We start from the raw sequence: 14,665 nt of genomic DNA on the forward strand, positions 1-14,665 counted from the left end.
GACCTCACTAAGAAATGAAACATGAGATATTACAGTTGACACCAGAGAAATACAAATGATCATTTAAGGCTACTACAAACACCCTTACACACATAAATTAGAAAACCCAGAAGAGATGGATAAATTCCTGAAAAAAATACAACCCTCCTAGCTTAAATCAGGAAGAATTTGATACCCTGAACAGACCAATAACAACCAGCAAGACTGAAATGGTAATTTAAAAATTACCAACAAAAAAAAGTCCAGGATCAGACAGATTAACAGCAGACTTCCACAAGACATTCAAAGAAGAATCGATAATATTCCTTTTGACACTATTCCACAAGACAGAGAAAGAGGGAACACTCCCTAATTCATTCTATGAAGCCAGCGTCACCCTAATACCAAAACCAGGGAAGGATATGACCAAAAAAGAAAACTACAGACCAAATCCTTGATGAATGTAGATGCTAAAATCCTTAACAACATACTAGCTAATCAATTCCAACAGCACATCAAAAAGATAATCCACCATGATCAAGTGAGTTTCATACCAGGAATGCAGGGATGATTTAACATACACAAGTCAATAAATGTAACACAACACATAAACAGAATTAAAAACAAACATCACACAATCATCTCAATAGATGCAGAAAAAGCATTCAACAAAATGCAGCATCCCTCCACGATTAAAACTCTCAGCAAAATCAGCATACAAAGGACACAACTTAATGTAATAAAAGCCATCTATGACAAACCCACAGACAACATAATACTGGATGGGGAGAAGTTCAAAGCATTCCCTCTAAGAACTAGAACAAGACAAGGATGCTCACCCTCACTATTCCTCTTCAACATAGTACTGGAGGTCCTAGTCAGAGAAGTAAGACAAGAGAAAGAAATAAGGGGCATCCAAATCAATAAAGTGGAAGTCAAATTGTCACTGTTTGCTGATGATGTGATCTTTTACCTTGAAAACCCTAAAAACTCCTCCAGAAAGCTCCTAGAACTGATAAAAGAATTCAGAAGTTTCTTGATACAAGATTAATGTACATAAAACAGTAGCTCTTCTACACACAAACAGTACCCAAGCTGAGAATCAAATCAAGAACTTAACCCTCTACAAGAGCTGCCAAAAATAAATAAATAAAAATAAAATCTTTAGGAATTGACCTAACTAAGGAGTTGAAAGACCTCTACAAGTAAAACTTCAAAACCCTGCTGAAAGAAATAATAGATGACACAAATGAATGGAAATACATCCCATGCTCATGGATGGGTAGAATCAATATTGTGAAAATGATCATATTGCCAAAAGCAATCTATAAATTCAATGCAATTCCCATCAAAATACCACCATCATTCTTCACAGAACTAGAAAAAAAATTCTAAAATTCATTTGGAACCAAAATAGACCCCACATAGCCAAAGTAAGACTAAGCAGAAAGAACAAACCTGGAAGTGTCACACTACCTGATTTCAAACTATACTATAAGGCAACAGTCACGAATACAGCATGGTACTGCTATTAAAATAGGCACAAAGACCAATGGAACAGAATAGAGAACCCAGAAATAAACCCAAATACTTATAGCCAACTGATCTTCAACAAAGCAAGCAAAAATATAAAGTGGGGAAAAGACACCCTTTTAAACTAATGGTGCTGGGATAATTGGCTAACCACATGTAGGAGAATGAAACTGGATCCTCATCTCTCACCTTATACAAAAATCAACTCAGGATGGATTAGGGACTGAAATCTAAGACCTGAAACTATAAAAATTCTAGAAGATAACATTGGAAAAACCCTTACAGACACTGGCTTAGCCAAAGATTTCATGACCAGGAACACAAAAGCAAATGCAATAAAAACAAAGATAAATAGCTGGGACTTAATTAAAGAGCTTTTGCATAGCAAAAGGAACAGTCAGCAGAGTAAACAGACAACCCATACAGTGGGAGAAAATCTTCACACTATACATCTGACAAAGGACTAATATCCAGAATCTACAAGGAACTCAAACAAATCAGCAAGAAAAAAAAAATCCCATCAAAAAGTGGGCTAAAGACATGAATAGACAATTCTTAAAAGAAGATATACAAATGGCCAACAAACATATTAAAAAATGCTCAACATCACTAATTATCAGAGAGATGCAAATTAAAACCACAGTGCAATACCACCTTACTCCTGCAAGAATGACCATAATCTAATGTAAATGATGAGTTAATGGGTGCAGCACACCAACACGGCACATGTATACATATGTAACAAACCTGCACGTTGTGCACATGTACCCTAGAACTTAAAGTATAATAAAATAATAATAACAATTTTTGAAAAAGAATGGCCATAATCAAAAAATAGTAGATGTTGGCATGGATGTGGTGAGCAGGGAACACTTCTACACAGATGATGGGAATGTCAACTAATGGAAACATTGTGGAGATTCCTTAAAGAACTAAAAGTAAAACTACCATTTGATCAGCAGTCCCACTACTGGGTATCTACCCAGAGGAAAAGAAGTCATTATACGAAAAAGATAGTTTCATACATGTTTATAGCAGCACAATTTGCAATTGCAAAAACGTGGAACCAACCCAAATGCCCATGAGTCAATGAGTGGATAAAGAAACTGCAGTATATATATACAATGGAATACTAGTCAGCCATTAAAAAATGAATTAACATCATTTGCAGTGACCTGGATGAGATTAGAGACAATTATTGTAAGTGATGTAACTCATGAATGGAAAACGAAACATCATATGTTCTCACTAGTATGTGGCAGCTAAGCTATGAGGATGCAAAGACATAAGAATAATACAGTGGACTTTAGGAACTTGGGAGGAAAGGGTGGGAGGGGGTCAAGGGATAAAAGACTACAAATATGATGCAGTGTATACTGCTTGGGTGATGGGTGCACCAAAATCTCACAAATCACCACTAAAGAACTTACTCATGTAACCAAATACCACCTGTACCCCCAATAACTTATGGAAAAAAATAAATAAGTGAAACCTGAAAGCTTTAAAAAAAATGTTGAAATTATTGCAAAAAAATGAGACAGAAAAATGAGAGAAACTATTTGATCTGATTACAATTGCTACATTAATTATCCTTTGTGTCAGGGACTGTGCCAGGTCAGACCCCCTTTCTGCCTCCTTGGAGTCCAGTCTAGTTAGGTATACCAGGATATGCCCAGTAAATATTATAACAGAGATTCGTATAGCTTAGTGGTGACTTCCTCCCTCCTGCTCCAAAAGTCAGAGGAGTCATATGGGAAACACATAAAAACCGAAAATATGTCCATGTTTTAAACAATTTGCACATCACAGTATTTTTCTGTGGTGGGCATTTTGGTTTTGTGCAAGTTGGAAGGAAATGTTGGGAGATTCCTCCAGTGTTGATGTAATGCTAGGCCAGCCTCTCTAGGCTAGTTCTGTTTAGTGTGTGGAATTCCTGGATCACCCTATCTATAGCCCAAATCAGCAGGCTAGCAAATCAGCACACAAGGGAGACTGGCCATTCTCCCAGGGGCAACGCCCCATCTAAACACAGCACAATTACCTGTGGTCAGGTTTCACTCAAGACTATACAAACAACTGCTAAGGATAGGAGTCAGGAACTTGTATTTAAAAAGAGTGAGAGAGAGAGAGTGAGAAAGAGAAAGAGACTCCACAGGCAATTCTGATGCACACAGCTTTGATTAAGGACAACACATAACTCAAATCACATCAGATTGCACTCACATTAGGGTTACACAGGATGTTCATTCACCCTGAGGATAATTTTCTCCTCTCCAGGTGACTAAAGAGAGTTACAAGGCTGAATGTGCTCCTTTCTTTGTCCTATGTCACATACTGACATACTCTAACATTGCTAAACTTTTATCCAAGCAGCTTGCTGAGGCCATGCCAAAGCCCCACCTAGGACAAATATACAGGAAGCATTCAACAGCTCACACAACATCTTTAATGTTTGAGGAAACAAAAATAAAAAATAAAAAACTGGACAGGGAAGATGATCTTTTAAATACACTGCATTGCCTTAAATATGAGGTTATGAACTATATTCACAGGAAAAGCGCATTACTCAGATTTTGCCGGGTTTAGTATATAAAGGAGGCAAAAGACAAGGATGTGTGGTTTAATCCATTGCAACAACAACAACAAAACAACATAAATGAAGGAATATTTTCTTATCCCAAGTTCACCAGCAACCCACATATGTATGGCTGAGCAAATAGTCTACTCACTCAGTGTTTACTGCACTTTGAAAGAGAGAAATTTATTTCCTTGAAATTCAATAATACAACCAACATATTATGTTTCAAATATTGCACATTTCAAAACTTAAAAAGACATTTTAAATCAATAGTGACAATGTTCTCAATCTTGCCTGTTTCACATATATATACAACAACAGGCGGTCCTGCTGGCTCAATCCCGATTTCCCCATACCAAAGTCAATTCACAAAGCAATCCCTTCACTAGATAGATGCTAAGGACCAGAAAAAATAAAAGAAAAAATATGTACTCCAGTGGCTTCTATTATCAGACAGCTCCACAGTACACATTTATGCGGTCACATCAAAATAGAGAAGAGAGTAAGTCCAAAAGAGAACAGGCTATAATGACTGAAGGCACCTTCCATAACTAGACCTATGTAAATATAGCTCCTCTTACCATAGGCACCTTAAACCCGCATCCTAGAGGGGCTAAAACAGGTCTTGTGTGAGAGGATGACAATTTTTTAAAGATAAAGAAAGGGAATATAAAGCCTCTAATTTGGTTAACAAAAACAAAACTAAAAACAATGTCCCCAGCCTAAATAAGCATCAATACATTACCAAAAATTGTAGTGGGTCTTTCCATACTATATCAAAAAAAGATAAAAATTATCTATGATATCCCAGTATTGATTTTCAAAATAAAAACATGAATTCCACAGAGTTAAATTCCTTTTACTGTCTTCTGACAAATCAAGAAGACAGCACTTATGAATGCAATTAGAAGCATACACAAATCCAAACATGAGGCTTGAAATTCCTTAAATGTGAACAGCTCTTCACAGTTTATAACGAATGTTCATGAACAGTATCTTGCCTTAACCTCCCAGGGGCTCCATGTGATATTTACCAACATCTTCATTTTACAGATGATAAAGGTGAAACACAGAGATGCTAAGCATATTACCTAAATCACTCCTCTGGATCCTGCTGTCTCCTTCCACACTCAGAGAAAAAAAAAAAGGATTCCACTTACACCCAGGTTTACTACATAACCCAGGTTTTTCTGACAATGAAGTATAATCAGGTATTTATTTTGTCATATGTGAATGCTAAATGCCATTCCCTCTCCAAGCTCTATACAATGGAGCTTTACATTATCGTGACACTTTATGAAATCTAATAAAAGCTAAGGAATCCTCACCCTCTAAAAAAAAAGGCACACATGTGAATGTTCGTAGCAGCATTATTCGTAATAGCCAAAGAGTGGTAAACCACCCAAATGTTCATCAACTGATGGATAAATAAATTGTGGTATATTCATACAATGGAGTATCATTTAACCATAAAAAGGAATGATCCCACATGGATGAACCTTGAAAACATGCTAAATGAAATGAGTCACAAAATGACCACATATTGTATGATATGAAATGTCCAGAATAGACATTCTTTTATATGTAATGTGCAGAATGGGCAAACCATTAGAAATAGAAAGTAGATTAATGATTGTCTAGGGCTTTGGGTGGGTTGGGTGAAAATGGGGAGTGACTGTTTAATGGGCATGGGCTTTCTTGCTGGGGTGATGACAAATGTTCTAAAACTGTGGTGATGAATGCACAGCTGTGAACATATTTAAAACCACTGAATTACACACTTTAAATTCTTGAACTGTATGGTCTGTGAATTATATCTCAATAAAGATGTTATTTAAAAACAACTATTACAAATCCTCATATGAGTAAAATTTTCCAGATAATTTATGAGGGTTTGTTAAAGCCCTGAACCCCATCTACAGGTATGAGGGAGTCCAAGACCCAAGCTTAGTAACTCCTGCTCTACAGAGACAAGAATCATCATCTATTTTTCTTTGTTGTACATGTAAGATTTATTTTGGCTGCCCCTACCCTACCACAACTACACCAAACCTATGCCTCCTATTTTTTAAAATCACTATTTTGTCTATTAGATAACATAACCACAGTAGTTTTCAGTATTGATTCATTAAAAAGAGTAAAATCATATAGTTTCATAAATACAATTTTAAAAGCTACAAAGAAAACCTCTAGCCATTGAGCATCTATTATTTGCAAGGCATGACTGGCATTCAAAAATTTAAAAGATTTCTGCCCTCAAGTTTAAGATGTCATAGGCAGGATAAGATCTATACAAAAATAACTATATGAAATAGAAGGTGAATCTTGCATTAAAAAGACAAGGGAAGATAAGCCAGGAATAATGATTAAAGGGAAGCTTCTTGGCAGAGGTGGACATTTATTTAATGCTGTGTTTCACCTTGAAGAATAAGTATCCTGAACATGCATAAAGGAGACACAGGGAATTCCAGATGAGAGCAGAAACAGATATGCTTCAGAATTGTTCCTAGGAATTATGAAGAAGGGCCTTAATCCCAAGGTAAGGGGGCCAGGCATGGTGGCTCACACCTGTAATCCCAGCACTTTAGGAGGCCCAGGCAGGAGGATCACTTGAGGCCAGGAGTTCAAGACCATCGTGGACAATATAGCAAGACCTACATCTCTACAAAAAAATAAAAAATTAGCCGGGGGCAAAGACATGGCCTATAGTCCCAGCTACTCAGGAGGCTGAGGCAGGAGGATCACTTGAGCCCAGAAGTATGAGGGTACAGTGAGCTATGATCTCACCACTGCACTCCAGCCTGGATGAATGGAGAGAGATCCTGTCTCAAAAATATCAATCAAGCTAAGGATCCTGGACTTTATTTGGTAGGCTCTAAGAAGCCAAAGAAGGTTGCTGGGTAGGGCAATGACTGAATCAAAGATGTATGCTATGAAGATTGATTGTACAGTAATGTATGGGTGCATGTGGAGAGGTAAAACTGCAAGCAGGGAAACAGTATTATTACAATAATGTAAGACAACGTTTTAGAGTCTGGTTTAGGGAGTGGCATCTGTCATTCAGTAGTCATTTTTAAAAGATCAAGGCATGCCCTCCCCACCCCTGCCACTGAAAAAGGCGTGTTTTGACATGCTGCTGATTTAAAGTGCTGCCAATAAAGAAAATAGCTGTAGTTCATCACGGTACATATTTCCCTGGAGAAAACCCATTTACAACGTAGGTTTAGCAATTTCAAAATAACATTTTAACATAAAGTTCTGGTTACATTGGTTTGTGGGATTAGGAGGGTCCAAAGGCTCCTTTAGGCTCCCTTTGATCCATTAACTATGTTCTGTGAGTTTAGAGTGAAAAATCTTGATAACAGTTGGACGATAAGCTTTCATGTGACCAAGTAAACCTGAACTCCAAGACTAAAAGACCTTGTTTGCAGTAGCAAATACTAAAGGGTCAGGGCCTGAATACAATTTCTTTGAAATTGCTTATTTCTATTTATGAGCCTGAAGTGATTGGTGGTAGTGCATAACCTATAGTAACCATTTCTGGGTTAGAGGCTTACCATGTGGACCAGCACTGGGCACATAGTATAGGGGAGTTTACCTGCCTGGAATGGCCAAGGAGTTGTCTTCCCTGGGAGAGAGGAAGAGCCCAGAGGCTACCTAAAGTCTTCCTCCCCACCCAAAGTGATGTTAAACACCGGAACTTGGAAAGAGAAGGTTGGCGTTCGAGTCACACCACACACACACACAAACACACACCCCGAATAAAAGGTCTCACCCAATCTCCAAAGTTTGCCAAGGCCAAGAACACTATCTCTTAGCCCTTTTACTTCCAATCCCCGCGCACAGCCTGCAAGACCCTCCACTTCCCTTTCCCCTTCCGCTCTCAGCTTACTTGTCCCGGATGATGGTCTGCAGCTCCCGGATCTGATCATTCATAGGCAGCAGCTTAAGCTGCGCCCCGATCTGCCGGGAGAGTTCGCAGTCCCCTAGGAAGGAGTTGCCAGCTGGTGCGTCATAGCTGCTACTGTCACCACTACCACTGTTGCTCTCTGAGTTGAGGCTGGAGCCGACGCAGGCCCCAGCGTCCAGCTCGGCCGGCAGGCTAGAATGGGTGTGCCCTGTGAGGAGAGTCACCTTGGCCCTGGAGGCTCTGTTTCCCCCTGCATGGTCCAGGATCGGATCGCCAGGTCGCAGCTGCTCGGGACTTGGGGTTGAGGCAGCGTTTACTTGCTGGTTGTGACAGGGCATTGAGTCCGGACACTGTAACTCCGTGGCCATACACCGGGCCCCGGGCTATCCCCGCTGCTACCGAACACTAAAGATAAAGAGGAACAGGTAGAAAGGACAGATGCTCACGTGCTCTCTCGGTTGCTCCCGCCTCTTTAGAACATCTAACCCTGGCTGTCCTTTCACCCCTAGGCCGCTGTTGGTTTCCTTTAGCACACTTTGGCTCACTCCCGCCCACATCAGACGTACTGCCTGCCTAAACACCCTATTGGCTTCACTCCCCGCCACTCTGCGGCGCCACTGCTTGTTAACCCTTTGAGTCACCCTTGCTACGTGGGTTTCCACAGGTAGCTAAGCCCCTGCAGCAAGGCCAGGGATGCAAGCTTGAAGGGTCTTCCGGGGGCCCCTGAGGCCTCTGCATTCAGAACTTTGGGTGATTGGTAGAGCCAGGAAAAACTGGGGGTGGCAAGTGATGCTACACAGTTACACACATAAGGCCCATGTTTTCAGACTTTGTGACCCAGCAGAGAAATTAAACCTCAGTAACCGCATCTTCAGTTAGCTTGTCTGCATAACTGAAGGAAGAAGTAAAAAATGCCTAGCAGACTGCTGAAGAGCCTGTCCTCTACTAGACAGCTCTAGAAACTGCAGCTTCCCAAGTATGTTTGACCGCCAAAGCTTTTCTTATCTTTATTGGTTGGGCTCTGCAGTGTACACGTTGCCATGGGGATTCAGGCTGCATTTCAGATCCACTATCACTTTGAATCTTTTAAGTACTTGGAAAGACGCTTATTTTTAAGCGTGTGGACTCACTATAACGGCCTGAGGTCAGAGTGTCTAGGGCAGTACTTTTCAAACATCGGTATGTACCACAGTAATTGTAGAGCTTGTTAAAATGCAGGTTATGGCTCATTTTTGAGATTCTGATTCTGTAGATCCGAGATGGGACACAAGAATCTTTTTTTTTTTTTAACTTTTATTTTAAGTTCAGGGACATATGTGCAGGTTTGTTACATAGGTAAACTCATGTCATGGGGGTCTCTTGTAAAGATTATTTCATCACCCAGGTATTAAGCCTAGTACCCACTACTTATCTTTCCCGATCCTCTCCCTCCTCACACCATGCACTCTGCAGTAGGCTCCAGTGTGTGTTGTTCCCCACTATGTGTCCATGTGTTCTCATCATTTAGCTCCCACTTATAAGTGAGAACATGCAGCATTTGATTTTCTCTTCCTGTGTTAGTTTGCTAAGGATAATAGGCTCCAGCTCCATCCGTGTCCCTGCAAAGGACATGATCTCATCCTTTTTTATGGTTGCATAGTATTCCCTGGTGTATATGTACCACATTTTCTTTATCCATTCTATCATCGATGGGTAGTTAGGTTGATTCCATGTCTTTGTTATTGTAAATAGTGCTAGAGTTATCATATGCATACATTTGTCTTTAATAATACAATAATTTATGTTCCTTTGGGTATATACCCAGTAATGGGATTGCTGAGTTGAATGGTATTTCTGTCTTTCCTTTTCTTAACATGCCTATACAGATTTTTTATAATTTTTTTTATTTCCATAGGTTATTGGGGAACAGGTGCTGTTTGGTTAGATGAGTAAGTTCTTTAATGGTGATTTGAGATATTTTGGTGCATCCATCACTTGAGCAGTATACACTGCACCCCATTTGTAGTCTTTTATCTCTCAAACCCTTCCCACCCTTTTCCTCCAAGACCCCAAAGTTCATTGTATCATTCATATGCCTTTGTATCTATCATAACTAAGCTCCCACTTAGGAGAACATACAATGCTTGGTTTTCCATTCCTGAGTTACTTTACTTAGAATAACAGTCTCCAATCTCATCCAGACTGCTGCAAAAGTCATTAATTCATTCCTTTTTATGGCTGAGTAGTATTCCATCTGATATATATATATATAAATCACAGATATTATATATCACAGATATATATATATATCACAGATATTTATATATCACAGCTTCTTTATCCATTCGTTGATTGATGGGCATTTGGGTTGGTTCCATGTTTTTGCAATTGTAAATTGTGCTGCTATAAACATGCATGTGCAACTATCTTTTTCATATAATGACCTCTTTTCCTCTGGGTAGATACCCAATAGTGGGATTGCTGATCAAATGGTAGTTTTACTTTTAGTTCTTTAAGGAATCTCCACAATGTTTCCATTAGTTGACATTCCCACCAGCAGAGTAGCAATGTTCCCTGTTCAACACATCCATGCCAACATCTACTATTTCTTTTATTTTTTGATTATGTCCATTCTTGCAAGAGTAAGGTGATATTATGGTTTTAATTTGCATCTCTCTGATAATTAGTGATGTTGAGCATTTTTTAAATATGTTTGTTGACCGTTTGTATATCTTATTTTAAAAACTGTCTATTCATGTCCTTAGCCCACTTTTTGATGGGATTGTTTGTTTTTGTCTTTCTGATTTGAGTTCCTCGTACATTCTGGATATTAATCCTTTGTCAGATGTATAGATTGTGAAGATTTTCTCCCACTGTATGGGTTTTCTGTTTACTCTGCTGACAGTTTCTTTTGCTGTGCAAAAGCTCTTTAGTTTAATTAAGTCCCAGCTATTTATCTTTGTTTTTATTGCATTTGCTTTTGTGTTCCTGGTCATGAAATCTTTGGCTAAGCCAATGTCTATAAGGTTTTTCCATTGTTATCTTCTAGAATTTTTATAGTTTCAAGTCTTAGATTTCAGTCCTTAATCCATCCATCCTGAGTTGACTTTTGTATAAGGTGAGAGATGAGGATCCAGTTTCATTCTCCTACATGTAGTTAGCCAATTATTCCAGCACCATTAGTTTAAAAGGGTGTCCTTTCCCCACTTTGTATTTTTGCTTGCTTTGTTGAAGATCAGTTGGCTGTATTTGGATTTCTGATTTTGTGTTTTGTTCCATTGGTCTATGGGTGTATTTTAATAGCAGTAACATGCTGTATTTGTGACTATTGCCTTATAGTATAGTTTGAAACCAGGTAATATGATGCCTCCAGATTTATTCTTTTTGGCTATATCGGCTGTTTTGCTTCAATATGACTTTTAGAATTGTTTTTACTAATTCTGTGAAGAATGATATTAGTATTTTCATGGGAATTGCATTGAATGTATAGATTGCTTTCCTTGTAGAGAGGTCTTTCACCCTCTGGGTTAGGTATATTCCTAAGGATTTTTTTTTCACATAAAGTGTTTATTTTTTCCTTATTATACTTTAAGTTCTGGGGTATTTGTGGAAAACGTCCAGATTTGTTACGTTGGTATACACGTGCCATGGAGGTTTGCTGCACCCATCAACCTGTCATCTACCTTAGGTATTTTTCCTCCCCCAGCCCCCCAACCCCGACAGGCCGCAGTGTGTGATGTTACCCTCAGTGTATCCACGTGTTCTCATTGTTCAACTCCCACTTATGAGTGAGAATATGCAGTGTTTGGTTTTCAGTTCTTGTGTTAGTTTGCTGAAAATGATGGTTCCCAGCTTCATCCATGTCCCTGCAAAGGACATACACTCATCCTTTTTTTACAGCTGCATGGTATTCCATGGTATCTATGAGCCAAATTTTCTTTATCCAGTCTAAAATTGATGGGCACTTGGGTTGGTTCCAAGTCTTTGCTATTGTGAATAGTGATGCAATAAACATATGTGTGCATGTGGCTTTATAGTAGAATGATTTATAATCATTAGGGTATATACCCAGTAATGGGATTGCGGGGTCAAATGGTATTTCTGGTTCTAGATCCTTGAATCACCACACTGTCTTCCACAATGATTGAAGTAATTTACACTCCCACCAACAGTGTAAAAGTGTTGCTATTTCTCCACATCCTCTCCCGCATCTGTTGGTTCCTGACTTTTTAATGATCACCATTCTAATTGGCGTGTGATGGTTATCTTATTGTGGTTTCGATTTGAATTTCTCTAATCACCAGTGATGATGCCTTTTCTTCATATGTTTGTTGGCTGCATAAATGTTTTCTTTTGAGAAGTGTCTGTTCATATCCTTCACCCACTTTTTGATGGGGCTGTTTGTTTCTTTCTTGTAAATTTATTTAAGTTTTTATAGATTCTGGATATTAGCCCTTTGTCAGATGAATAGATTGCAAAAATTTTCTACCATTCTGTAGGTTGCCTGTTCACCCTTATGATAGTTTCTTTTGCTGTGCAGAAGCTCTGTTTTATAATTAGATCCCATTTGTCAATTTTGGCTTTTGCTGCCATTACTTTTTGTATTTTAGTCATGAAGCATTTGCCCATGCCTATGTCCTGAATGGTATTGCCTAGGTTTTCTTTTAGGGTTTTTATGGTTTTAGGTCTTATGTTTAAGTCTTTAATCCATCTTGAGTTGCTTTTTGTATAAAGTGTTAGGAAGGGCTCCAGTTTCAGTTTTCTGCATATGGCTAGCCTGTTTTCCCAACACCATTTAATAAATAGGAAATCACTTTCCCATTGCTTGTTTTTGTCAGATTTGTCAAATATCAGATGGTTGTAGATGGGTGGTGTTATTTCTGAGGCCTCTGTTCTGTTCCATTGGACTATATATCTGTTTTGGTACCAATACCATGCTGGTTTAGCTACTGTAGCCTTCTAGTAGAGTTTGAAGTCAGGTAGCGTGATGTCTCCAGCATTGTTCTTTTTGCTTAGGATTGTCTTGACTATGTGGACTATTTTTGGTTCCATATGAAATGTAAAGTAGATTTTCCAATTCTGTGAAGAAAGTCAATGGTAGCTTGATGGGGATAGCATTGAATCTATAAATTCATTTGGGCAGTATGGCCATTTTCACAATATTGATTCTTCCTATCCATAAGCATGGAATGTTTTTCCATTTGTTTATGTTCTCTCTCATTTCCTTGAGCAGGGGTTTGTAGTTCTCCTTGAAGAGGTCCTTCACACTGCTTGTAAGTTTTATTCCTAGGTATTTTATTCTCTTTCTAGCAATTGTGAATAGGAGTTCACTCATGATTTGGTTCTCTGTTTGTTATTGGTGTATAGGAATTCTAGTGATTGTTGCACACTGATTTTGTAACCTGAGACTTTGCTGAAGTTGCTTCTCAGCTTAAGGAGATTTTGGGCTGAAATGATGGGGTTTTCTAAGTGTACAATCATGTCATATGCAAACAGAGACAATTTGACTTCCCCTGTTCCTGTTTGAATACCCTATATTTCTGTCTCTTGCCTGATTGCCCTGGCCAGAACTTCCAATATTATGTTGAATAGAAGTGGTGAGTGAGGGCATGCTTGCCTTGTGCTGCTTTTCAAAGGGAATGATTCCAGCATTTGCCCATTCAGTATGATACTGGTTGTGGGTTTGTCATAACTAGCTCTTATTATATTGAGATACATTCCATCAATACCTAGTTTATTGAGAGTTTTTAGCATGAAGGGCTGTTGAATTTTGTCAAAGGCCTTCCCTGCATCTGTTGAGATAATCATGTGGTTTTTGTCATTGGTTCTGTTTATCTGATGGATTACATTTATTGATTTGCATATGTTGAACCAGCCTTGCATCCCAGGGATGAAGCCAACTTGATTGTGATGGATAAGCTTTTTGATGTGCTGCAGGATTTGGTTTGCTAGTATTTTATTGAGGATTTTCACATTGATGTTCATCAGGGGTATTGGCCTGAAATTTTCTGTGTTTGTTGTGTCTCTGCCAAGTTTTGGTATCAGGAGGATGCTGGCATCATACAATGAATTAGGGAGGAGTCCCTCTTTTTCCATTGTTTGAAATGGTTTCAGAAGGATGGCACCAGCTCCTCCTTGTACCTCTGGTAGATATTGGCTGTGAATCCGTCTGGTCCTGGACATTTTTGGTTGGTAGGCTATTAATTACTGCCTCAATGTAAGAATTTAGGGATTCGACTTCTTCCTGGTTTAGTCTTGGGAGGGTGTATGTATCCAGGAATTTATTCATTTCTTCTAGATTTTCTAGTTTATTTGGGTAGAGGTGTTTATAGTTTTCACTGATGCTCATTTGTATTTCTGTGGGATCAGTTGTGATATCCCCTTTATCATTTTTTATTGTGTCTATTTTATTCATCTCTCTTTTCTTCTTTATTAGTCTGACTAGTGGTCTGTTTTGTTGATCTTTTCAAAAAACCAGCTCCTGGATTCATTGATTTTTCGAAGGGTCTTTTGTGTCTCTATCTCCTTCAGTTCTGCTCTGATCTTAGTTATTTCTTGTCTTCTGCTAGCTTTTGAATTTGTTTGCTCTTGCTTCTCTAGTTCTTTTAATTGTGATGTTAGGGTGTCGATTTTGGATCTTTCCTGCTTTCTCCTGTGGGCATTTACTGCTACAAATTGCCCTCTAA

General features: G+C 38.7%; 1 protein-coding gene across 2 annotated transcripts in view; it reads right to left on the minus strand.

Annotated features, from left to right (window-relative positions):
- Positions 1 to 8,564, minus strand: part of UPRT (uracil phosphoribosyltransferase (FUR1) homolog (S. cerevisiae)) — a 32,242-nt gene extending 23,678 nt beyond the window's left edge. Inside the window, exon 1 of one of the 2 annotated variants that reach the window (XM_011962255.1) lies at positions 7,983 to 8,564. In XM_011962255.1, coding sequence (XP_011817645.1) covers positions 7,983 to 8,368 — 386 coding nt within the window. In that variant the 5' untranslated portion in view covers positions 8,369 to 8,564. The remainder of the gene's footprint in view (positions 1 to 7,982) is intronic. The other variant, XM_011962256.1, reaches the window with a different exon arrangement.
- Positions 8,565 to 14,665: the final 6,101 nt, after the last annotated feature.

The sequence above is a fragment of the Colobus angolensis genome, unplaced genomic scaffold (assembly GCF_000951035.1).
Source record: "Colobus angolensis palliatus isolate OR3802 unplaced genomic scaffold, Cang.pa_1.0 Scaffold589, whole genome shotgun sequence".
NCBI classification, from domain to species: domain Eukaryota; kingdom Metazoa; phylum Chordata; class Mammalia; order Primates; family Cercopithecidae; genus Colobus; species Colobus angolensis.